The sequence below is a fragment of the Poeciliopsis prolifica genome, unplaced genomic scaffold (genome assembly GCF_027474105.1).
Source record: "Poeciliopsis prolifica strain line A6 unplaced genomic scaffold, Auburn_PproV2 SCAFFOLD117, whole genome shotgun sequence".
In the NCBI taxonomy this organism is placed as follows: domain Eukaryota; kingdom Metazoa; phylum Chordata; class Actinopteri; order Cyprinodontiformes; family Poeciliidae; genus Poeciliopsis; species Poeciliopsis prolifica.
The window spans coordinates 556,050-583,723 of NW_026562492.1; the positions used below are offsets into that span (position 1 = coordinate 556,050).

At 40.9% G+C, this 27,674-nt stretch overlaps 1 protein-coding gene across 1 annotated transcript in view; it reads left to right on the top strand.

The window, feature by feature from the left end:
• The first annotated feature begins 9,726 nt into the window (after window positions 1-9,726).
• braf (B-Raf proto-oncogene, serine/threonine kinase) overlaps window positions 9,727-27,674 on the top strand; it is a 53,680-nt gene continuing 35,732 nt past the window's right edge. The window contains exons 1-3 of the mRNA XM_055024233.1: window positions 9,727-9,953; window positions 21,501-21,602; window positions 21,784-22,071. Of these exons, the coding sequence (XP_054880208.1) occupies window positions 9,798-9,953; window positions 21,501-21,602; window positions 21,784-22,071 (546 nt within the window). The 5' untranslated portion in view covers window positions 9,727-9,797. The remainder of the gene's footprint in view (window positions 9,954-21,500; window positions 21,603-21,783; window positions 22,072-27,674) is intronic.

A 27,674-nucleotide genomic window follows, 5' to 3' on the forward strand; every position in this document is an offset into this window, starting at 1 on the left:
ATGACAACTAGACAAAGTTGTATTTCAGATGCAAATAAAACAATACTATGCATTTTGTTGTCTTCCTAATATAATGGGCTTTTAAGTTTTCATGGATTTCCAAGTGGTCCTGAATTAAGAAGACGGTGGCTTGTACATATTTGTCGCTACCAGTTGAAGCTAAAGGCACAAAGTTTGCTGCCTTCACTTCATTCCGGATCAGCTTCTTCAACCTAAAAAGGAAGGTAGAGCTGTACTGTGTTATTTCCATGGAATCACTACTGTATTCGGGCTGAAAGAACAAGTTTATGGGAACAATAGAGCAGAGCAGAGCCAGACAGCCAAGCAACTGATCTGCCTGTACAAACTGCTGTAAACACCATCCTGGTTCCCAAGAAGCACACAAAACTAATCAAACAAAATAACACGGAGACCTTAAGGAATGCCGACACATTTTTCTAAAAGCAACAACTCTGAACCTGAATAATCAGCTGAATCAGCTATGGAGTTGTGCTCTCTCATGCTTCAGAAGCAAAAAGCCTGAACTGTAATCTCCCCCGTTGCTTGGTCTCTGACACTAACAATAAGTGCATGTAATATACTTGAAAATAAGGTAAAAACGTTGTCCGTTAGAATGGATGAACAATGTTTAGATATTTAGTTTCACTAGAAAAATGTCCCAAGAATATTGCCTACTAGCACAACTAAAGTTTAAAGAAAGAAAAACTCACTTTTATGTCTGTGAATGTATAGTGAGGTGTACATCTTAAAACCTTTCTTCAAGCTTATTTGTTGGGGCTTTTGGTCGATGTACATCATTAATTGTTGGACAAGCCCTGCAAATACACTGTGTAAAATGCCCTTTTCAATCGACCGGAAATGATCAAGCCGCTTTTCCCTGAATGCGGAAGTTGACTTGCAAAGAGCCCATCCAAATTGGTGATGTCCTAGTCCAAGTTAGACGACAACACAACAAAACAAGAACCGATGGAAATTAAATGTGGGTCACGAAAGGAGCTCGAAAAGAAAAGGGCTGCTCACATGTTGCTGGCTGGTGGTACGTTTGCTTCCAAATGCTAATTATCTTTGTTTAATTATAAAGAGTGCAGTAAAAATATAAACAAACTTATGTTGGTTTCAGAAATAATTATTTTATAAATTTTATTGCGACTTTTATTTTTATTACTATAGCAGAATTTCAGCTTCATATTAAACCTGCATGGAGGCTTTCTGTGTTGCGACTTGATGCAGTTTTCTTCATAAACTTAACCTGGTTTTAATCCTCGTGCGTTTTTATGTATAATACCTTTTACCTTAAATAGACTGTATATTTATGAATCTGTGTTTTTATACTTGCATGATAACCAATCCAGTCCTTCCTCTTTTTCAATATAATACAGGACTCTACATTAACCCCTTTGCTCCTTCCTGCTATTATTTTAATTCTCCCAAAACAGTAGATCCTTTAAGCAGTGACCTAACCCTAAGGGTACAATGTAAAAGGTAACTTGAAAATTGATTTGCAGTGTAAATAATTAACCTTTCTCAGCTGTGTGTAGATTGACTGAGATAATGCAGCAACGATGGAAAATTGCAGAGATTGAAGTGCTGTTTTAAACTTCTGCCATAGTTTGTTTTGCTTTCACAGTCATTTGAAGGAACAATGCTGATGCAAGGTTGATTATTGTTCGATGATAAGTTGTTATGTACTGCATGTCAACCCTTTTAAATGGGTATGCATTATGATTCATGAAAAATTTATATATATTTTACAAACACAATGCTGTTCTGTAAAACTAAAGATATTGTCAATGTATGGTTGAGATGTGAACAAACTGGCAGCACAGCAAAAAGAATGTAATAAATTGAACACATGGAAACCAGTTTTCTGTGAAATACAAATGAACTTCATTGTTTTGTTTACCAAGTGTTTGGATAGTACAGCCGCTGCTCCCGCAGCCTCCGCTCCCACCAATGCTCCAGCCATGGTCCCCGTGGTGATGGGTTTCCAGGCATGCCTCCTGGCACTCATTTGACAGGTGGCTCGATTGGCAGCGTGGCCCGCTTCTGCTCCTCTCGCCAGTACCAGCGCAGCGGACCAAGCCCCCCCTGCCGGCATTACTGCTGGCTCTCCTGAGCCTCTGGACCCAGTCGGTGGATTTACCGTCCCAGTCAGTGGGCCTCCACTTTCCCCGTTGTCCCCTAGAGTTCCTCCCGAGTCCTCTAGAGCAGGGGTTTTCAAAGTATGAAAGGGTGAGCCCCCCCTCCAAGGAGCACAATGCCTGCCATCTCATCTTTTAAAATGACACTTTATCTGAATGAAATTTAACACATGAACATTTTAAAACATTTCCTCCCATTTTAATTATTTTATCAGGGCCTTTGGATGGTAAATATGCCCTTTTTTTTTTTCTAATGATAAGAATAACCCCAAACTCATTTTTCATCCGTTTTCTCAACAAACGTTACATCTGAGATTCTGAGTTTAATGTTTGAGATACCAACAGTGTTTTCACATCTTAACAAAAACATTTTGATCAGATCTTTGGAACACATCTGTAAATGTTTCACATTTTCTTAAAATTAAAAAAATAAATCAAAAACCTAAACAGTTGCAAAATTGTGGAGCTCTTTTTGTGGCTCATCTAAACAATTTAAACAAACAATTTATCTCGAGCTAAAAGAGCGTGCAGTATGGAAGAGCGGAGGCATACAAAGGAAAAAAACATTTACGCACGCTATGCGCACCCCTTTTTTTTTTTTTACCACGGTCCTGAATCATGTGTAAGTCATTTTATTTATGATTTTAACTAAATTGTCAACATTACTGTTCAGCTCACCTTCGTTTTAGTGGGAACAATTTGCTTGTACTTTTGATGCGCAAATCCGGTTAATGCGGGGTTGCGCTGTGGAGCGGTATAACCGCAGATCATCTTCAACCAGCAGCCCTGACCGGGATTTGCTTTTTATCATTGCGAGTGCGGAAAACCCACATTCACAGAGATAGGTTGAAATGAAGGAGATGAACATGTTTACTAAAGATTTGTCAATTTTTTTTCTCTCACACCAGCAGACAGCAAGCAGATAGCTTCTTCTTCGGTTTATTTTTTTCCCTCACACCGCGCCTCCCCTAATGTGCTCTGGCGCCCCCCAGGGGAGGCGCGCCTCACACTTTGAAAACCGCCGCCCTAGAGCTCTTCCCGAGTCCCCTAGAGTTCCTCCCCAATCCCCTAGAGTTCCTCCCCAAACCCCTAGAGTTCCTCCCAAATCCCATAGAGTTCCTCCCGAATCCCATAGAGTTCCTCCCGAGTGCCCTAGAGTTCCTTCTGAGTCCTCTGGAGCTCTTCCCGAGTTCTCTAGTGTTCCTCCCTAGTCCTCTAGAGCTCTTCCCGAGTCCTCTTGTGCTCTTCCCGAGTCCCCTAGAGTTTCTTCTGAGTTTCCTTGTTGCCCCCTAATGTCTATCCCTTGTCCCCGCCTACTAGTGCCTCTCCAAAGACTCCTCGTCCTTGTCATGGACATCCACCGGACCACCCCCCTGGGTCCTGCCATCAGCGCCACAGGAGTCCATTGGACCGTCTCTTTCGTTTCTGCCTCCTGCATCTCCGCCCACCTTGTGGGTTGTTTTCTTTTTTGGGTCCAATATGGCTCTTTCAACATGTTGGGTTGCCGACCTCTGCACTAGTGTGATGGAAGCTCCAGGCATCTTTCTCCAGAACGTTAGCTGTCTGCCACAAATCGCATCTGTGCTTCCAAAGCTGGTTGCAGGCTGGCACCCATCAGGCAGAATTCTGAGATTAAAGTCAAAACCTTTTTTTTTCTGGTGGCCCTAATACTCTTCCATAACATCATTATATTGCTCACTATTTTTTTTCTACTTCTACCATATGCAGGCAAAAAGACACCCAGACATTTTTTTCACCCCCAGGCATCTGGTTTCAGTCATCATCATCACTAGTTTGGATGATGCCACATACATAGCGAGTCCACGTCTCAAAATTGTATGTCAAACTTTTTTCTTTGCCGTTTTTCTGTACTCTTTAAAATTCATGTGCTTTCTCTGTTTACTTGCGCTGTTGTTTTATTCTCTTTTTTGTAGGTTTCTGTAGTGCAGTGGTGCAGTTAATGGGAATGTTCTGTCATTGATCCTCACTGTTCTTAGGAATGAGAAATGTCAATTTGTCTGCAGTAATACTGAAAAACTGACATTGAATTAAAACAATAGCAAAACAAAACAGTGCACTGCCTCACAAAAAGGCAAGTTCCAGGAACACACATAAACAGTAGCATTCAATGACATATAGGAAATATCAGTACCAAGGATTAAGGCAAGAGAAAGACACAAAGGCAAGTAGCTGTAGCTTGTTCATTCTTCATTGAACAAGCTACAATGAAGAATGAATGAACTTGTAATAAACAAATTATAATAAATTTGTTTTATAATAACTGAGTACCAGTGAACTATAATACACATGAACAGTGAAATAAATACATAAATCTACTATCAGAGAATTGTATAAATTGTCAATACATTAAATGTTTACAGACAACATGTTTATGAAAATTAGCACAATTTACCCGATGAGCCCGGTGTGAGGATCTGGAGGCCAGACCACGGCGTTGCAACGTCCGCATCACCGGAGTGAAAGAGGGGCGAGAGTAGGGGAAATGTCCATCGGTTTACGTAACTGGTGTGCTGAAAGAAGCCTTTGGACTGGACAAGGTGCCGACTCTGGACAGAGTGTACCGGACCCTCCGAACAAAGCCGGTACAAGATGATTTGCTACCAAGGGCGTTTGTGGTTAAATGTCACTACTTCACGGAAAAATAATTTCTTCTCTAAAAGGCAGCAGTGGCTGATAGTGACAATATCCGTGTCCTGCCACACTTCACCCAAGCTGCGAGTAAACAACGCGCCGCTTTTACCGAAGTAAGAAAACTGGTCCTCAACTGCGCTGGAGTCCGCTACGGCCTCAGATACCCAGCAACATTAAGGATCACTATGCCGGATGGACAAGAAACTGCCGTCAAGGATCCAAAGCAGGCAAAGGAGTTTGTTCTGAAGGGCCCTACTGAACATGACTTTTCACAAAAGAGTGTGTGCTGGAGTCATTACGACTGGACGGCGTCATTGCAAGACAATAAGGAACATTAGTGCCGAACTATAAGAGACATACCGTAATCTCTAATAAATTCTGATTCTGAGTTTTGACTTTTACATTTTTTTGACACCTCCGTTGTTAATGGGGCCTGGTGATGCCATATTGGAAATAAGTGTGGATATTGCTATAGAAATTGCACTGTTGCGTTTAATTACCGTTTATAACTGAGTTCTGGTGTGGGCTAACGTGGTAAGCATTTATCAGTCTGGATAGTGAGGAGATATATTGTGAGAACTGGAAGCATAGCAGTCTCCTTTTGAGGCAATTTTTTTTTCTTTTCATTTCTTTCTTGATGTTCTATTATAGGTGCTTTGTTAATTTTGTGTTCATTATCCTCCCTCACCTTCCCCTCTCCCCTCCCTGGCCTTTTTTCTCTTCCCTATTCCCCTTATGGTCTACATGTTGGATGCCTCCTTTGCTGTGTTCTATTTATGACCTCTGCAAAATAAAAAGGCACTAACCAACACCACTTTGGTGAGTTGGAATGTCAGGGGATTAAACCATCCAGTCAAACGCAACAAAGTATTTTCTCATCTTCATAAATTGCAAAGTCGCATTGTTTATTTACAAGAAACCAATTTGCTAAATAAAGATCAGTGTAGACTTCACAGAGGACGCTTTATACAATATTTTCATTCAGATTTCAAAAGTAAGAGCAGAGAAGCAGCTATCTCGATACATAAAGATGTGCAATATGAAGAGTCTAACACAATTAGGGACAAAAATGGCAGGTATGTCATTACACAAGGCACATTGTTTAATATGCCCGTTGTTCTAGCTAATGTTTATGCCCCTAACTGGGATAATGTGGATTTTTTTAGCAATCTTGTTTTCCTCTTACCGGCTCTTGAGTCGCACAGCTTGATGTTACCAAGAAACCTGAATTGCACTTTGAACCCAAAACTAGATCGTTCCAGCCCAAAAGCTGCCACGCTTAGTAACTCAGCCCGTTGTATTAACACATTTATTGAAACATATGGAATGGTGGACCCGTGGAGATTCAAACAGCCGACATCCAAGCAGTTCTCTTTTTCCTCCCCTCTTCACCAAACTTATTCAAGGCTTGACTGCTTTCTAATTGATCAGAGTTTCTGATCTAATTGATCAAGAGTTTCTGATCTAGTAGATCAGAAACTCTTGCCCATGGTTACCCAAGTACCCCGGTTACTCTGGGATTGGGCTTTCTTGAAGACAAGCCTCCTACCTTTTCATGGCGGCTTACTCCAAGATTACTGTCTGAACAAAAGTTTGTTGACTTTATCAATGCACAAACAGATATTTTTATCGAGTTGAATGAATCACATGAGATAAGTAATGCTACACTTTGGGAAAGCCTAAAAGCATATTTGAGAGGCCAAATGATATCTTACGTTGCTGGTGAAAATAAGAGGAGGACTAAACGGGCTTCAGAGCTTATTGAATGAATTAAAATCGTAGATCAACTACATTCAGTTTCATCTGCTGATGATTTACACGGAAAAAGAATCCTACTTCAAACAGAATTCGATTCAGTCACTAATATCAAAGCCATAGACATGCATATGAGGTCGCGTCTCACCTGTTATGAGTCTGGGGATCGTGCCAGCAAAATGTTGTCCCATCAACTTAAACAGTCAACAACTGCAGGTTTCATTACAGTGATAAAGTAGGAGCATGATAGTATACTTACTAACCAAAGCAAGATTAATACCCAGTTTAAGTCATTTTATGAGAATTTGTATGCTTCTAAGGCTAGAGACACTGCCTTGACTGAAGACTTTTTCGGCAATTTCACTATATCCACGCTGGATGACTCGGACAAAGCTAAGTTGGAGGGCAATGTCACTATATCAGAAATAACTCAGGCTATCACAAAAATGAAACCTGGAAAGGGACCTGGCCTTGATGGGTTTCCCATAGTTTTTTTTAAAAAATTTGCACCAAAATTGGTCCCTTTACTGCTAAGAGTTTTTAGGGAGATATTAGATAAAAAGGCTCTACCTGTGACTATGACACAGGCAATTATTTCACTGATACTTAAAAAGTCTAAAGATCCCTTGCTCTGTGAGTCATATCATCCAATTAGTTTGCTATGTTGTGATAAGATCTTAGCAAAGGCTTTTGCTGGCAGGCTTGAAGATGTTCTTCCTAAACTCATCCACTCAGACCAGACAGGCTTCGTTAGGGGCAGGCAGATATCCAGTAATTTGCGATGTCTCTTTAATGTAACCTATCAATGCCATGAGGTCGAATTTGAAGTGGTAATATCCCTTGATGCCCAAAAGGCATTTGACAGAATTGAAAATGAGTTTTTGTTCAATACACTCAAAAAATTTGGATTCGGCCCAGTTTTCTGTACTTTAATACGTAGCCCTTTACCATTGAGTAAATGTCACAAGACAAACAATCCAGTTGTTGGGAGCACTCTATAGATATGGTCCCAATTTAGGACTCATTTTAAGTGTAGAAATGCACTAACTGCATCTCCTGTACGAGGCAATGTCCAGACCACCCCATCCTTGATAGATACATCCTTTCAGAAGTGGCATAAGCATGGCATAACTTGCATAAAGGACCTTTTTGAAAGAGGCCAATTTATTTATTTTGAACAGCTAAAAAGGAATCCACTCTTCTTCAATTTGCATTAGACACAGTCTGCTACAGTTTGAGGTGCTGCACAGGTTGTACCTGTCCCCTATTAAACTATCCAGAATGTATTCTGGCACAGACTCATCTTGTGTTAGGTGTGGGCACACTCCTGCTCAGTCATATGTTCTGGCTTTGCCCCAGGCTCCTCCCCTTTTGGGAGTCAATCTTCAGGACGATTCCAATCATTTACCTGCAAGAGGAAAATCGATCAAAGTGCTCTAACTTCCTTATTTGGGGTTGTCCCTCCAACAACACAAATAACAACGCAGCAGGCCAATGCCACAGCATTTGTGACACTGCTTGTAAGACATCTAATATTCCGTCTCATAAAAAATGGATGGAATATGTTATGTTTCATCTGAAGCTTGTGCATCTGAAACATACAGTTAATGACTCAGTTCAACAATACAACATTACCTGGCAGCCAATCATTTTGTATTTTGAGACAAAGTCCTCCTGAATATATACCCTCTCACTTGCCCCCTATTCTTCCCTCCTCTCCTTCCTTCTTATTAAGTACATGATGTTCAGCATCTGTTGTTGTTTTGTTTTGTTGTTCTTATATTTCTAAAACGAATAAAAAGATTTGAATGATGATAAAAAATTTCTAGAGAATGTTCTACAAGTTTTTTATTCCATCTTAAGATGATTTATTTGGTTAAAAATAGAATAATACCCAAGAAAGAAAACATTTTTGACTATTAGAAAAAAAGAAATCCTAAAAGGAACTTGAGAGCTTCTTCAGTAACAGATTGCTGCATCCTAGGCACAATGACTATCATTGCAGATCTTTCCTCCCAGCAGTTGTAAGACTTCAAGTTTATTAATTTATCTTAAGTAGTTGTTTTTCTGCAAGAATATGCATGCACACCTGGTAAACTTTTTCCAATAACCATTCTCTATTGCACATCTTTTGTAATATACTGGTTTCCATTAACTTGCTACAATTACACTTGAATGTTATATTCTATCCTGTATTCTCAAAAGGATTATTGACATTTTTGCAACTTCACCAGTTTACTTTTCAGCTCAACTACAGGAATAATTTATAAAATTGTTCAAGAATGAAAAAATAAATAATGGATTCTCGTAAAATTAATGAATGTATATTTCTAAAACAGGCAACAAATAAGCTAAAATTTGTGTTTTGCATTAGCAACTTTATCTTTGTTTTTAGGAATGATGAATTTGGCTTCAAATTAGTTGACATGCAACCTTCTTTTTTCACATCAAATGGAATGAGTTAGGATTGACCCCCTGTTGGACAGCTAATAAAATGTTAGTATGGAGTCAAGTTTGAAAAGAACAAGAAAACATCTGTGCTTTTTCTGTAAAAGTTATTCCTGCTATATTTCCTAATTCTTAATTTGTTTAATGCTCTGCATTAACAGTGGAGGTGAGGTGACTTTTCAGAATTATATTGGTTCTTGATCCATAGTATCAAGTACCATGCAGATAGAGTGTTCTTAGACTGCAATCCACAATATTCTATTTTATACCATAAAATAGAATATTCAAAAAACTTTAATGTCTTTAACATATATAGAATAGTATTTAAACATATATATTTTAAAGTAATCTAAATGTAAAACAGATAGTTCCATGCAGACTGATGTTTCCAAACCTTTATTTCTGACAATTGTTATTTTATTTTGACAGTGAATGCAATTATGACATGTAGGACTATAATTTTAAATCATTAATAAAGCATATAATACAGAAATGTGGGCTGTTTTGTAGATTTTTAATCTGTTGAACCTGAAAAGTTTGAAAAGATTTGGTGATTTTTAATCATTTGAGATGTTTCCATTCAGTAAACTTTTTAAACTACTTTGTTTTGGTTGTGTCATATCATTTGAATAAGTTGTCATGAAATAAACCATATGAGATCAGTTTAACTGACTGTCCGATGATCAGGTGGACCGGAGAGAACCCCGTCGTCTCTTCTTGCGTCTCTGTCTCCCCCTCCTGTCCTCAGCACCAGCCTGCCTTTTCCTCTATTATTTTCCACTCTGCTTCTCGCAGTTTAAAATGGCGGCGTTGAGCAGCGCCGAGTCTCCACCGCCCGTCTTCAACGGAGACGCCACGGAGCGGGAGCCGGGAAGGGAGAGCGGCCTGGAGGAGCTGGGCCCAGGCTTGGACTCTTCGTGCTCCTCGGGGATTCCCGGAGGTCCGCAGGAGGAAGAGGTAAGCGCTGCATCGGCGGCTGGGGCAGCGAGACTTAGCTTGCTCCGAACTGAGCTAATTGGATGGAAGCGTTAAGAAAACACCGGCTGGAACGCACACCGGGGGAGGGTGTGGGAGACAGCGGAAGGGGATGCAACGCTGGTTGCGGGATAATGAACCCAACTTCGACAGTCCATTTCAGTTCCGTTTAGGATTTTTTTGAGCAGGAAGATGCAGGAGGAGGGGAGGTTTTATTTGAAGGGGCCTGTTGTCTTCCAATCGCTGCTTGCTTGCTTTCCCAGGCTCACTGCAGCACCCCCAGTCTGGTGCCAAGAAAACGAGCACCTATCACCGTTGTTGGAACATATATACGCAATTACTGCGCTTTGTACATTGTAAGTAAAGTTTAATTTCATACAGATTAACTCTGGCTTTGGATCCCGGAGGACCGATGATGGGGATGATGATGTTCATAAAGATGAGGGGAGCTGAAGTCGTGCTTCTGGTATTTGTGGTTGGCAGCATTTGCTGCGTTCCAAAAACGATTGTTTTCCCCAACTCTAGCCTTCCTGTCCCAGCTGACACAGAAATACACTGTTAACCAGGCCTGCACTCATCGCTCCCACTACAAAGACAGTGATATATGGAAGTACACCATGGATGCAACCAATTTCATAATAAAATCTATGAATGTAGCATTCTATTTTATTATCCTAGATTTTGCTGTCCCAACTCTGTCCTAGTTTTTTTTTTTTTTTTTTTTGAGAAACTCAAAAGTTGTCTTGAGTGCTCTGAAGCTCAGTCTATTCCTAAATCACTGGTCCTGCATGAACAGTTTTTTTTTCAAGCAAAAAAATCACTGGAACTCAAAATTCTCACGGCCATAAAATCAGCTCCTTATTAAAAAATCAAAGAGAACACTCCAGCTGTCCCTTACCGTATTATGTTTTCAACTACTAGAGATAAAAGGGCCTCAGGTAGGGGTTAGTGACTACTACTAACCCACTCAAAGCTGAATACCTGAAACCCCTTCATATGTGCTTATTTAATAGTTCAAACAGCACTGAATTAGGAAGACTAGATGTTAGTTTCTGCAATTTTCTGCAATTGTGATTAATGCATTTCCACTGTGTGTAATGCATTAACGTATTGAAATGTATTAATGCATTTTGAAATGTATTAATGCATCTTGAAATGCATTAATACATTTCAATACATTAATGCATTACACACAGTGGAAACTGTCTAAGCACAATTGCAGAAACTAACATCTACAGTCTTCCTAATTTTCACACTTTTCAGGGTCTGGAAATGTCAGTGCCAAGGGACATAAATGAAGCTTCTGAATTGGCTGCTTTTTAAAACCCCAGCCAATAGTGTTGCAAATGCTATTGTTTCTTGGTATTTCAGCTTTCTAAGCCACATTTTCTTTGGAGTATCTTTGGAATACCTTCTACACACATAGCTGGGACTTCATTAAACTTAAGAGGAGTGAAGAAGGAAAGTGGGGGGGATTTGGCGGACTGAGGGGGCCTAAAAGGGGGCGAAGAAGGAGGGGTGCATGGAAGGAAGAAAAGAGAAGAAGGTGGGGGAGTAGTAGAAGATTGCAGGGGTGGAGGGTGGACTGGGGGGGCAAAGAAGGGCAGATAATGGGGGAAGAGGGGGCTTATGTATTGTTGAGTGCTGAGGGGGTGCAAATGGAGGGGGAGGATGGACCGATAGTATATTGCAAGAAGGGGGATGAGGTCTGACTGTGTGCTAACCCCCTCCACCTCCCCATGTATGCTATTTTATTTATAGAATTAAAAGTAATTTTCACTATCCGTAATAATGTCTATCAGAGGAGTCCTCTGATCATTATCTTTCATTGGCGCCCTCATTGATGTCTGTATGTTGAAGCACTGAGGAGTGACAGTCATTTGAAGTTTGTATATTAGGTGTTGTCCAAGTGTGTCATTTGGAGACGCCAAATGGAGACTCCAAATGGCACACTTTGGAGTGCCACTTGGATTCCTTAGTGTACAATGGTTTTTTTGGTACATCCTCAAAAATAAACATGTCCAAAATGACATTTCTTTTTTTGTGCTATTTTGATCAGTTTTGTACGGTGGCCCTGAAGTGCAAAGTGGTACAACAAATTGAAAGCACAATTACAAATAACAAAACTGCTACAACATGAACGAAAACAATACAACATGAACGAAAACACTACAACATTAGCAAAAACACTACAACATTAATGAAAACGGAAGAGGTATGTCCCAGTGGGAGACCTAAGAAATTGTTGATTGGACTGCAGGTCGTTTTACTTTTGAACCGGAAGTTATTCTGGCTTTAACTTGATTTTTAAAAACATAAATGTTCTCGGTGATCCAAACCTCCATCCATCCATCGTTTGCCGCTTATCCAGGGTCGGGTCGCAGTGGTAGAAGCTTAAGACGGGAGGCCCAGACTTCTCTCTCTCCAGCCACTTCTTCCAGCTCCTTTGGGGGAATCCCAAGGCGTTCCCAGGCCAGCCGAGAGACATAGTCCCTCCAGCGTGTCCTGGGTCTTCCCCGGGGCCTCCTCCCGGTGGAACGTGCCCGAAACACCTCACCAGGGAGGCGTCCAGGAGGCATCCTGACCAGATGTCCGAGCCACCTCAACTAGCTCCTCTCGATGTGGAGGAGCAGCAGCTCTATTTTGAGTCCCTCCCGGATGACCGAGCTTCTCACACTATCTCTAAGGGAGAGCCCAGCCACCCTACGGAGGAAACCCATTTCGGCTACCTGTATCCAAGATCTCGTTCTTTCGATCATGACCCAAAGCTCATGACCATGGATGAGGGTAGGAACATAGATCGACTAGTAAATCGATCTACGATTTACCGCTTTTTGACTCAGCTCTCTCTTCACCATGACGGACTGGCACAGCGCCCACTTCACGGTGGACGCTGCGCCAATCTGCTTGCCGATCTCCCGCTCCCTTCTGCCCTCATTCGTGAACAAGATCCAAAGACACTTGAACTCTTCCACTTGGGGCAGGACGTCCCCCTCGACCCGGGGAAGGCACTCAATCCCTTTCCGGCTCAAGACCATGGCCTCGGACTTGGAGGAACTGATTCTCATCCTGGCCGCTTCACACTCGGCTGCGAACCGCTCCAGCGAGAGGTGGAGATCATGTCCCGATGAAGCCAACAGGACCACATCATCCGCAAAAAGCAGAGATGCAATCCTAAACAGATCCCCTCAACACCTTGGCTGCACCTAGAAATTCTGTCCATAAAAGTAATGAACAGAATCCGTGACAATGGGCAGCCCTGGCGGAGTCCAATTCCCACCAGAAATGAGCCCGACTTCTTGCCAGCAATGCGGATCTCACTCTGACACCGGTCATACAGGGACCTGACAGCCTGCATCAAAGGGCCCGGTACCCCATACTCCTTGAGAACCCCCCACAGGGCACCCCGAGGGACACAGTCGAATGCCTTCTCCAAGTCCACAAAACACATGTGGACTGGTTGGGTGAATTCCCATGCACCCTCCAAGATCTTGCTGAAGGTGTAGAGCTGGTCCAGTGTTCCACCACCAGGACGAAAACCACACTGCTCTTCCAAAATCCGAGGTTTGACTATCCGACGGACCCTCCTCTCCAGGACCCCGAATAGACCTTGCCATGGAGGCATAAGAGTGTGATCCCTCTATAGTTGGAGCACACCCTCCGATCTCCCTTTTTAAACAGGGGGACCACCACCCCAGTCTGCCAATCCAGGGGAACTGCCCCCAATGTCCATGCGATACTGCACAGTCGCATTAACCAACACAACCCTACAACATCCAGAGCCTTAAGAAACTCCGGGCAAATCTCATCCACCCCCGGGGCTTGGCTACTGAGGAGCTTTTTAACCACCTCGGCGACCTCGTCCCCAGAGATTGGGGAGCCCAACCCAGAGTCCCCAGGCTCACCTTCCTCAGCTTCCATGTCGGTGGGGTTAAGGGGGTCTTTGAAGTATTCCGCCCACCGGCCCACATCGTCCCGAGTCGAGGTCAGCAGCACACCACCCCCACTGTAAACAGTGTTGGTGCTACACCGCTTCCCCCTCACTTCGAAGCCATGCAGAAGTCTTTCTCCATGGCCTCTCCGAACTCCTCCCATGCCCACGTTTTTGCCTCAGCAACCACCCGAGCCGCACACCTCTTTGCCTGCCGGTACCCATCAGCTGCTTCCGAAGTCCCACAGGCCAAAAAGGCCCGATAGGACTCCTTCTTCAGCCTGATGGCATCCCTCACCGAAAGTTTTCACCAACGGGTTCGAGGGTTGCCGCCACGACAGGCACCGACAACCTTGCGACCACAGCTCCGATAAGCTGCCTTGACAATGGAGGCACGGAACATGGCCCACTCAGACTCAATGTCCCCCAACTCCCACATGACGTGTTCAAAGCTCTGCCGGAGATGGGAGTTAAAGCTCCGACTCACAGGAGACTCGGCCATACGTTCCCAGCAGACCCTCACAACATGTTTGGGCCTGCCAGGTCTGACCGCCATCCTCCCCCACCAACTTAGCCAACTCACCACCAGTTGAGTAGTGGTCAGGTAGTGGTCAGTGGACAACTCCGCGCCTCTCTTCATCCGAGTGTCCAAGACATACAGCTGCAGATCCGATGAAAGTTTCCTCACTAGTCTCCTCAGAATGATGGTGTTAAAAGCCAAGCTGAAGTCCAGGAAGAGTAGCCTCGCGCAGCTCCTTTGCTATTCTACATGGTAGAGGATGGTATCCTCTGTAGACCGGTTGGTTCTGTATGCAAATTGGTGGGGGTTGAGTTTGGCTGACAGATGGGAAGTGATGTGACTCTGAATAAGTCTCTCAAAGCGCTTCCAATGAAGCATTGCCACAGATTTTGGTGTTTTTGCTGGATCTGAAGTTAGTGATGTGCTGGACCCTCTGCCACATCCCCTGGATGTTGTTGCTGCTGAATTCCTCCTCAATCCTCTGCTTGTAATTCACTTTGGCTTCTCTGATGCCTCTCTTCTGACAGGCTCAGCTGTCCAGGACCCTGTTACCAGGTCTGAAAGCACTATTTCTGTCTCTTAGCAATTCCTTGGTCTCCTTGTTCATCCAGGGCTTCTGGTTGGGAAACATCTGGATATGCCTGTCCACTGTGATGGTGTTAACACAGTGATGGATGTAGCCAAGTACTGCTGAGATGAATACCTCCAGGTCCAGGTGCCATGAAAAGTGCCAGTCTGTGATTATTAGACAGTCCCGCAATTGCTGAGAGGTATTGTCAAACCAAGATTTCACAATTCTTATTTTAGAGTGCTCTCTTTTTCACTGGTTGATATGCTGGAATAAGAAGCAGTGATATGTGACAAATGGTGGAGCTCAGTGGTCCGAATGCATGCTTGATGTTGGAGTAGATTTTGTCCTGCTGCAGTAGGCGCTGTTCAGCATCTTAACTCCCTATTGGCACATTTAATATGCCACACATATAGTGTCATGCATTAAATTGACCAAATGTGAAAGAAACTTGTGCCTGTCAGCTGAAATATCTGAATTTGCAATTTAAATAACTATTTCTAATTCATAACTGAATAAAGCACCAGGCCAAACGAATTCCCCTCAGAGTGGTATGGACCCCTTGCAGTGTGATGCCCCATTTTCCTGCTGGAGGGTAAAAAGCTATTGGCTGACGATAACTATTATTGGTTTTAGCTGTCAAGTTATTAATGTAATGCGCAAAGTACTAAATTGGTAGCAAAGCAGTGCTTTGCTACCAATTGTCAACACTTTGATTCCTGACATAGTTATCTAACAAGGCCAGGAAAAAGTTTTAATTAAGAAAAAAATAGAGGGAGCGATGTAGTTCCGTTATTAATGTTCGACTTTGACAATCATAACAAGTAGATGTGATGTGTCATTTGTGTTTTGGTTCAATTAAAAAATAAAAATGTGCAATGTTGTAGGTGATTAAGTTAGCTAATCAATTACAACAGTTAGATTATATAATATCAGTGGCAGCAAAATAAATATTAAGCCTAAAACAAAACAAAAACTTCAAGGGACTGAATGTTCTGTTCTTAGTTGAGTGTTTTATGATGTTGAATTCTGAAAGACATAGTGAATTAGTTGTCAGTTGCTATAGCAATGAGTCTGTGTGTGGCATGGCTGACAAAATGTGAGAAAAAGGTGGCTGAGTTGTTCTTCAATGGTTTTTATACATTGTTTTTCCCTTTGCTATGGGGGATAGCGCTAAATTAGTATCTACATCTGTAGGTTTTATTTAATTAGTAGAATTTTTCTACTGCAGCAGTGGTAGTATAAGAATAGACCTTCTGCCCTCCAGTATTGGGCGCATGCTTGAAATATTTGGACGTAAACAATAACATGCAAAGGATCCATAGGGAAATGAAAGATGTTTTAATTCCAATAATAAAACTACATTCAATTACATTTTAAAGTCTGGTGTAATTCTCCCATCATTCAGTTAGGGCCAGAAATATTTGGACAATGACACAGGTTTTGTTATTTTAGCTGTTGACAAAAATATGTTCAGAAATACAATTTATATATAGTATGGGCTGAAAGTGCACACTCCCAGCTGCAATATGAGAGTTTCCACATCCAAATCGGAGAAAGGGTTTAGGAATCATAGCTCTGTAATGCAGAGCCTCCTCTTTTTCAAGGGACCAAAAGTAATTGGACAATGGACTCTAAAGGCTGCAAGTAACTCAAAAGGCCTTTCCCTCGTTAACCTGTAATCAAGTAAGTAGTTAAAAGGTCTGGGGTTTCCAGGTGTGTGGTTTTGCATTTGGAAGCTGTTGCTGTGACCAGACAACATGCGGTCAAAGGAGCTCTCAATTGACGTGAAGCAGAACATCCTGAGGCTGAAAAAAAGGAAAAAATCCATCAGAGAGATAGCAGACATGCTTGGAGTAGCAAAATCAACAGTCTGGTACATTCTGAGGAAAAAGGAATTGACTGGTGAGCTTGGGAACTCAAAAAGGCCTGGGCGTCCACGGAAGACAACGGTGGTGGATGATCGCCGCATACTTTCTTTGGTGAAGAAGAACCCGTTCACAACATCAACTGAGGTCCAGAACACTCTCAGAGAAGTAGGTGTATCTGTCTCTAAGTCAACAGTAAAGAGAAGACTCCATGAAAGCAAATACAAAGGGTTCACATGTAGATGCAAACCATTCATCAATTCCAAAAATAGACAGGCCAGAGTTAAATTTGCCCCAAAACACCTCAAGAAGCCAGCCATCTGGAAAAGTATTCTATGGACAGATGAGACAAAGATCAACCTGTACCAGAATGATGGGAAGAAAAAAGTTTGGAGAAGAAAGGGAACGGCACATGATCCAAGGCACACCACATCCTCTGTAAAACATGGTGGAGGCAACGTGATGGCATGGGCATGCATGGCTTTCAATGGCACTGGGTCACTTGTGTTTATTGATGACATAACAGCAGACAAGAGTAGCCGGATAATTCTGAAGTGTACCGGGATATACTGTCAGCCCAGATTCAGCCAAATGCTGCAAAGTTGATCGGACGGCGCTTCACAGTACAGATGGATAATGACCCCAAGCATACAGCCAAAGCTACCCAGGAGTTTCATGAGAGCAAAAAGGTGGAATATTCTGCAATAGCCAAGTCAATCACCAGATCTTAACCCAATTGAGCATGCATTTCACTTGCTCAAATCCAGACTTCAGACAGAAAGACCACTAACAAGCAAGACCTGAAGGCTGCGGCTGTAAAGGCCTGACAAAGCATTAAGAAGGAGGAAACCCAGCGTTTGGTGATGTCCATGGGTTCCAGACTTAAGGCAGTGATTGCCTCCAAAGGATTCGCAACAAAATATTGAGAAAAAACTTTTTTGTTTGGGTTATGTTTATATGTCCAATTACTTTTGAGCTCCTAAAATGTGGAGTGTTTGTAAACAAATGTGTACAATTCCTACATTTTCTATCACATATTTTTGTTCAACCCTTTAAATTAAACGTTACAATCTGCACTTGAATTCTGTTGTAGCGGTTTCATTTCAAATCCAATGCGGTGGCATGCAGAGCCCAACTCACGAAAATTGTGTTACTGTCCAAATATTTCTGGCCCTAACTGTATGGCATGAGCCCTCTATTTTCCTTATGGCCAAAAAGGAGAAAGAATACGTGTGATTGTGGGAACTCTCGTCCTATCAGGTTCCACAACCAAGATTAGAAAACATTTACACACATCCTTTCCAAAAGATTTGAAAATAGTCTCACCGATATGATGGATTTAGATCAGACTAGATTTATCAAACAGACAAATGCAAGATATCATTTATAGAACTTTATATAAAAGATCATATAAATTAAAATAACATTTAGGTAGTGCTTACGAATCTTGATGCTAGAACTACTTTCGACCACGTTAAATGGGAAGTTTTATATAAAGTTCTGGGTCAATTTGGGTTTCATCAATCATTTATCGCAGTCATTCAAGAATTCTTTAAAAGCCCAAGAGCGAGAATAAAATTTAATGGAGCCCTTTCTACATCTTTTAACTTAAGGAAAGGAGTATGTTGGGGATGCCAAATGAGTCTGCACTTTTGAAATATTTTAACTCGGTAAACATTGTTTACAAATACTAATTCATCAAAGCTATATTGGGTATCCAATTACTACATATTGTCGTTAAAGTACACCAATCAGATTCAGGATTTGCAAACATCTCAAGATTGTATAAGGCTATCCAAGAGGTTAAAAGTCTAAACACAACTTATATTAAACAAAATTGGAGGGAGAAGTAAATGTTGTAACCGCTAATGGTATATAGTTTCAGCAATGTGCAAACCAGTGGAAAATCAGTTGTTCAAATACATGGAGATGTTTTGACTGGAAAGTCTTTTGTAGATAATTTATAACTACTGCTCAAACTTAACATTGTTAGAGAATCTGTGGCGTCTTCTAGTAAGTAAAGCATTTTCATTTCTTTTGGTCATTGATTGATTCAACATATTTGGACACACGTTCACACAGAGATGGAAGTAATCTTAGGCATGCAAATTTCTTTTAACTGGGATGAGTTTTTGCTGGGATTTTTGCATTCAGTGGACTTGGACTCATGGTCTCAGTGCTTGTGCTTATTTCATGTCTTAAGTTTAGCAGTGCGAAAAGCTGTCACAAGTAAATGTTTAAGCACAAAAGTTCCACCAATGGATCAGATTTCAAAGTACTTCATAAATCTGGGTCATCTTCACAAGACAGAGTAATTGTTTAAGGTATCAGTAACATCATTCTGACTTGTCAGAATGTTAAATCAAGATATGTGAAATAGAAAAGCCATCTAGTTTGAAAAAATGTTCGATATCTATAATTCCTTTATTAAAAGAATTTTTTTAACTTATCAAAAATCCAATCCTACCTATCACTAAGTTAGTTTTACTTAGACATTTCATATTCCATTTTCTCTAGTTGAAGTGTGTATGTCTAATCTAAAAATACAGTTAAAATATTTTTAATGTGGTGAAGCCAATTTTATGTTTATTTTATGCTGCACAACCTGGGCGGGGTGTCAAGAAGGAAATTAGTACTAAGTAGAACAAGATGACGCAATTTTCGTCTTGCAACTATGCCATTGAAAGCCGATTTCGCTTCGGATCAAGTATGGTAAAATGGGACCGAAACTTGAACCTTGAGGTACTCTATAATTTAGGGGTGCTGCCAGAGAGGAACAGAGATCAAGATGAACAGAAAAACTTCCTCTGTCTTTCAAATATGATGAGAAATAGGTCAAAAATGAGCAAGAATACTGTCGTCTAAGTATGTTTTTTTTAATAAGTAGAGGTTCCACAGCATGTTTAGAAGCAGTCAGGACACATCCAGTTGAAACAGAGATATTTATCAAGTTGAGGACATATGGCCCAATGACAGGAAAAATATCTTCAAATAAACAAGCAGGGAGACAGTTCAATTTGTTGTCTGCAGATGTTTAACTACAGTGGACAAATGGGACAAAAAAACTGGCTCAAACTGTTCAAATCTGGCAACACCTGGAGGTGTTTCCTGGGGATCCAACAAGGGCAGAATAGTAAAGCCCTTAAATGAGATTTTGCCTGTGAAAAATGTTAAGAATTTGATACAAAGATCAACAGAAGCTGTAAAAGCAGGTGCATTTTGAGGGTTAATAACTTTATCTAACACTTTAAAAAGAACTTGAGACCTATGTTTGTTTGAGAAAACCAGAACAACCAAGTATTTTGATTTTTCAGATTTTACAGATTTATTTGAAAAATAATTAAGTAGATTTATAATTAAGTAAATATTTTTTCTGAATGTCAAAACAAACCTGCAATGTATCCTTTTTCCACCACCTCTCCCCTTGCCTGCAGTCTCGCTTGAGAGCGCGGGTGGTTTAATTGAACCACAGCTCAGAAAATCAATTTTTCTTCATGGTTGTAAGAGGAGCTATAGAGTTCACAGTGTTTGTGCACAAGTTATTAAATGGGGTAATGAGATCATCAAAATCAAAATTGCTGCTGATGTGTGACACAGGTGGTAGGTAACATATTACCAGTTCCTGTAGAGAGCTGAGAGATGGTTGTCGACGTAATCCTACGAGAAGTAATAGATCTTGTTAATTTTTTACCACTGTGGTTGAAATGACAATAGAGAACAGAACAGGTAAATGATCTGAAATTCAAGTTTGATAGACTTCATTGATATTTAAACAAATGCCATGACATAACACACGGGCTTTCTCATGAGTTTGGCACTGGCCACTTGCCCATCACAGGACAAAGAGATGGAAGATAAAAAACATTCTCAAACATTAGAGCCGAAGTAACCATATATTTGGTTTGGAAGCTGGAGAAATCAAGTATGCATAGTTAAAAAATGCTCAATGCACTCCCCTCCCACCCACCTTCCAAAAACATATAAAAATTCATTTTCTGTGACAAAACTTAGGTTTGGCCACACACAGAACCATAGCATTGCATAGATCAACAGGGAGTGTACTCCGTTAGAATACAACATTCTTGTCTGAGCTAATCCACAGATATTTTACATCATTTGAAGGTCATTCTAAATAGGACACCTTTTGGCATTGTCAAGACTGTGGTTGAAAACATCAACATTTGCCAGAAAATAAAAGACTGAGAACCCAGGTTTAAATGTAATAAGTTCCATATTACATTTAATATGGAACCATTTTGTTTGTTCTATTTTTTTATTTTATTTTGTGCACCATAATGTCTTCTCTATTTTCACCACCTATCCCTGATGCTCCCCTTAGAACTGGTTCAGCTTTCAATATTCTGCCATAAAATGACGTAGGAAGATGAAAATGGAGTGGTTGGACGGCTTTAGCACTTGCTAATCTTTTGCCCATATGATTTTAGTGCCTGGCTGTGACCAGTGAACATCTGTGATGCCTGTGAATTGAATAAGTTAGCATGATATGCATGATCCAAAAGCCAGTAACATTTGTTATTTAGAAATGTTTTTTTTTATTATTATTAATGTTATTATTATGTTGATAAAAATAAGCTTGGATTATTTTGCACTTAATTCTGCAGCTCTTGTATTTTCTCCTCAGATCTGGAACATCAAGCAGATGATAAAGTTGACACAGGAACACTTAGAGGCTCTGCTGGAGAAATTTGGAGGCGAACACAATCCTCCCTCCATATATTTGGAGGTAAGAATGCCGTGCTATGGAAGATGTCTGAGCCTTCTTACACATGTCTGGAGGCTCTGAAGTCATTCAGTCAGTATTGTGTGTATCGTTTTATTTAATTTATATGGCAGGGACAATGCACATTAATTGAAGATTCTATAAGTGTGCCAGAATTAGCTATTTTTTTAATTTGTTGTCTAAGGCATATGAAGAGTACACCAGTAAACTGGATGCCCTGCAACAGAGGGAGCAGCAGCTACTGGAAGCCATGGGGAATGGCACAGACCTCTTCTGCACCACTTCCTCTATGTCAAGCCTGTTGGAGGTCAAGATGGGAGGTGATGGAGTTGGAGGTGGAGCTCAGGCCCTTCCCTCAGTCCCCAACTCATTAGCAGTCCTGCAGACACCCACCGATACTGGGCGGTCCAATCCACGCTCCCCCCAGAAGCCTATTGTTCGTGTGTTCTTGCCAAACAAACAGAGAACAGTGGTATGTCTGATGACCTGCTTTGTGGAAGTTGAGATGAAGAGTTTTAAAATCTTTTTTTTTTTTTTAATCCTTCCTTTTTGCATGTAAATCATTTACTTATGGTTTATATAGAACTACAATACTTTGGTCTAAATTCCTTGTTACTACAGCTCCACAAATGCCTCGTTTACCTCTGTTCGGAGGCACGTTTTAGAGCAACTCATTTTGCTGTAGTCCTTTTAAATGTGAATGAGACATTTCATCCCCCATCCTTTATCTATTTTTGTAGTTTATCAAACTACAAAAATAGTAATTCCACTACTATTTTTGTAGTTTGATAATATAATTATCTACTGGCAGATAAACTTTTTACTCCAAAGTTGATTAAAGATGTGAACAACAGAAGACTTGTTCATTCAACCTTCCATGTTGGAGTCAGAGTAGGAGAATGTAGAATGAACCTGCAGAACCTTGTGTTGAAATGAATGTATTGCAATAGAGTTATTACTGTATCTACAGCCTCTCCATCCATATGAACTACTTAGTGTAGTTTAAGTATAGTGTCCATGCATATCATTTGCCTATTAAAATATTAATTCTACCACAATATGAATGAAGTAAACAAGGCGTCAACATAATTAAGGAGCTAGATAATATGAGGGTCTAGAACTTCACAGAATGCAAATGCTTCCCCAAGACAAGTCCCAAGACAAAAATGCCAAACAGTTATATCTAAAACATGCAGTACATCCCTATCAACCCATCCAACTCTGATGCCAGGTGATGATATAAGGAATTTTGTATTAATACATGCTAGAACTGAATATTTTGACTTGCCTACATGCAACAAAACAAAAACAAGTAAAACAAGAAAGTGCAAATCCTGTGACGTCATAGACAAGAAAAACATTACAGAGAATAGAGAAAAATTAACTGACTGGAAAACCTAACCCAAAAGAACATAGATATCTATGTAGCACTGGGTCAAAATAAATGTTTCTTTTTTGCACTCCGAGAAATTACACAAACAATGGATTTAAGAGCTAGAAATAGGGATTTTGCATTCACAAACCTGAATTTACCAAGATTGTGAAATACCTTATACTTTTTTTCACAAAACCAATACTTGATTGGAGGAATAAATTAGGATTGAAGGACTTTTAGCAGTTTCATTACTTTCTTCTCGGACAAATATTGTAAAAGTAATTGTTAAACTGGTTGTTCTGGTCATTGTTCAGAATGATTATTTTATCAATAATCAAACAAAATTGCCGCAAATACACTGGGTTTAGAGAAATGCTAATTCCCATTTGATTAATATTGAAATATTAGGACCAGCACTTTAACTTGTTAATTACATAGATTTTAACAATTTAAAATTTTAACACATTTTGTTTATGTGCACCTTTGTATTGTATTTCTCATACACTGGTAAATCTGACACACAACAGTGAAGTTATGGACAAAGTGATTCTTTGTTTTTCCTCTATTTCTTGTATGTGCTCAGATGCACATTGATGCATGTTTACATAGCCATATCACATAAGCCTGATGACAGTCACACATAAACAAAATGAAACTGATTAACAGTTTCATTTCAGGTCGAAAAAGGTCACACTTAGGGGTAATTTAGCCCAGTGCTGGACAGTGAACGTCACTATGTATCTGTTCCATTTGTGTGACGTGCATGACTTGAAACATTTGATCTTTTTCGGCATTAAAGCCTATTTTATACTTCACCAAATCTCATTATTTCTTGAGGTAATGATACATGGGGGTTTTGGTCAGGTTCTGAAACTGGTAAACGGACCCAGATGTCACACAGAGGGGAAAATGGGTGAACTACAAAGGTGATGATTGACAACAGACGTTGCAGTATTTAAAATAATCCATACTATTTTTACCTGTCAAATTATAATCACATTAAGATAGGCTATTCAAACACATTTTTCATGCGGTTTAGTTAATATTCATCTTGTTGCATCGTTATTCCAGAGCCCATCACAGCAGATGAACAAATCTATTTTTTTCTCCATAGTGACCAAAACCGCTAACTGTGCCCCCAATAACTTACCATCCATTTTCTGAGCAACCTTCTCCCTAACGGGGTCGGGAGGTGCTGGTGCCTCTCCAGCTGCGTTCCGGGCGAGAGGCGGGGGTCACCCTGGACAGGTCGCCAGTCTGTCGCAGGGCAACACAGAGAGACAAACAGGACAAACAACCATGCACACACACACTCACACCTAGGGAGAATTTGGGAAGGCCAATCAACCTGACAGTCATGTTTTTAGACTGTGGGAGGAAGCCGGAGAACCCAGAGAGAACCCACGCACGCACAGGGAGAACATGCAAACTCCGTGCAGAAAGACCCCGGGCCGGGAATCGAACTTTTTCATTACCAGAAAATGAAAAAGTTGAGACAAACCAAAACGAGGAAGTCTTGTCAGAAAATGAAAAAGTTTCTTGCTGCAAGGCAACAGCGCTACCCATTAAATTAAACGACTACACTTAAATTACAAGCACTTTACCTGCTGAGGTCTGAAAGCAAAGTGTCTCACAAATTTCTGCACCTAAAGAGAAATCTAAGCAAGTTCTTCAGTCTGTTGGACTTATCTCATCTAAACCGATCAATTGAACACTGCAAGGCTTCTACTCTGTTTGCGGTCTGGGCATTCACTTTTACGAGGATTTTTTTTGTGTAGTTTCGCTTCCCCGAAACGGATAAGATCTTAGATCTGAATGCCGCTCTCATTTTGGGCACGGGAGGGTAATGTCTTCCAGCTCCATTTCTTAAAACCTCAGGGTGGGATAACTTTAATTCTTCACAGCGGCAGAGCCACATTCATATTAGTTGTGCAGCAGTGCAGTACACATGTTGCATCCTAAGTAACTTCACTTTTATTTATTTCCTCAAGATAAACTGCTGGTGTTACGCCCCTGTAAAGGGGAATAATGAAAACACTGAGACAATGTTACTACTGTCGTATCCAGTGTTATAATGAAATTTCAAAACAGTTTCAGACATTACTCTGTTACATATTGTGTGAACATTACACACATTCTGGTTATGCTGACACAGTAAAACAAATCTAGTCACAGTACGCACTTAACCAGGAAGCGAAGGTGAGTATAGTAGCTCTTAGACTGAAGTTATCACAATCACCACAATACTCTCTGTTTATTAAACAAACATCGTTTTAAAGTCATCTCTTATGAGTAAGAACTTTATTTGTAAAGGGGAATAATGAAAACACGGACACAATGTTACTATTTTTGTGTCCAGTGTTATAATGGAGCAGAACCCTAACCCTAACCTAACCCTAACCCCTGCATTCGATCAGCCAAAACCAATCGAGACTCGAACGATTCATAAACTCTCAAAAATTACAATCTAAAAGGTTGAACTTTTCAAGAATTATAAACAAACAGCCGGAAAAACAACATTAACAAAAAAAAAAAATTTTTTTTAACTACATTAAACTTAAGCTACTTTTTGGAAGCATTTGTGTTAGTTCAAAGGGTTTACTAAAATCAGGAAAGGTGAGGATTGGTGGTATCAGCAGGGTTGATTTTACTCCCCTCTGATGAAACAACGCACCCAAGATAGTGAACCTCATGCCGAAACATTTCACATTTTGCTGGCTTCAACTTGATGCTATCCGTTCTCAATCTTCTAAGCACAGTTCTGACATTTTCAACATGGCTTTTGAATGACTTACTGAAAACAAGGATGTCATCAAGGTACTGAATGCAAATATCATCCCTGAGTCCCTCGAGACATTCTTCCATGCACCGCTGGAAAGCAGCTGGTGCGTTCATTAAACCAAATGGTATACGAATCAATTCATATAAACCCCAAGGGGTCATAAAGGCAGTGAGGGGCTGACTGTGTTCTGCCATAAAAAAACATTATGGATGGCCTGGTAAAGCTTACCATAAGGATAAGGATGGTAAGCTTTACCAGGCCATCCATAATGTCCTGTGGGAATGGGCTTGCTGGTCTGGTACAGTCTTATTGTTCAAGACTGTACCAGTTATTAGCTTGCACAGATGGGAGCTATCTTTTTTTTGAACACACACCACTGGAGAAGAATAAGGGGAATTTGATTTGCGCACCCAACCTTGTGTGATCAGGTCATGTAGATAGCTCTTCATTTCTTGATATAATGGTTTTGGAGCTGAGAGGTAAGTTTTAGCCACGGGTTCTGTGTCTTTCAGTGAGATGGACAGTCGCAGGTTCTCGATGCACCCAATATAATTGAAGTGAAACAGGAAAAGGAATCTGACTCCTCTCTTCTGGTTAAACAGAATAATAACTGTTTAATAAGATCTATTTCAGGGGGACTGAGATGATCCAAATCAACTGGGGGATCCCAGTCACAATCTGAGGTTTTTTGTTTTCTCATCTCCACATTAACTACTGTTAATGGGGAAATGGAGCAGGACTGTTCAAAGATTGTTGTCGGGTAAACTGCTTGGACTGGCTGTGCTGTCCTAATAACAGCCTTTCCAGAGAGTGTTATGTCATGGTCTGTTGGGTTTTGCACATCCGCAATCATGGATGATTTTGTACCTTTCTCTAGTTTTATGAGGATTGACACGTGGTTCGAAAATCAGAGTGGTCTCCTGTAGAGGGGTTATCATAACACGGCACTCTGCTTTTACTGATGTATTTTTTGGGACATGTACTTGTCCTCTGGTGGTCTTGACATCATACTCCAAAAATTGCTGTTCAGCAGCAACTCTAGCCACAAACACTTCAGCATCATCCATTTCAAAGTCAGCAAAAGCTGCTTGGACAGCTTTGATTAACTGCTGTTTATTGGTGTCTTTGCTTTGCTGCAGCTCAGTATCCACTATCAGGCCAATGACATTTGAACCAATAATAGGACGAGCAAGACTATTGTCTTTAATTACTAGTCAAGGGACAACATCTGGGACTCCATCTGCAGCTAGTTTGAATGTGACTTCTATCCATCCCAAGTACAGCATGTTATGACCATTGGCTGTGAGATTCAAAGTATCACTGTTTTCAATGATCTCAGAAATGTCTTTCAAAGTCACATGTGGCAGGTGTTCCACTTTCCATTGTTCACTGACTACAGTCACTTGTGAGCCAGAGTCCCACAATGCTCTAATTTGCTGACCTTGGATATAGCAGTCAACCAGATATTTTTTTCCTACTAGTGGGGCAAATTTAACTTGCTTTTCCTTTCGTGGACAATACTGCAGGAAGTTGTTGAGGATTGATTTTTATATTCAGCCCAGTGTTCATGTTGACATCCCTCGGAGCAGTATAACACACTCTTACAAGATGAACATTGTCTCAGTCTCACCTTTAATCCACTTGCACCACAGTGTGCACAGAGTTGGGGCACTGCTGATGACGCGGTCACTCCCTGCCCCGCTGGGGTAACCCTTGCTCATTTAAAGCACTCCCTCTGAATTGGCCTGATCTCCTCATTCTGCAGCCAGCTGAGAAGTGTTCACTGCTGCCACAGCTGAAGCAGTGAGTGCAATCCTCCAAATTTTCCTGCTGGCAGGCGTAGCACCTCCTCCTAGACTGTAGTGAAGTGGTGGAGAGGGGGGCGTTGATTTCCATATCTTTGATTGGGTGGGAGATG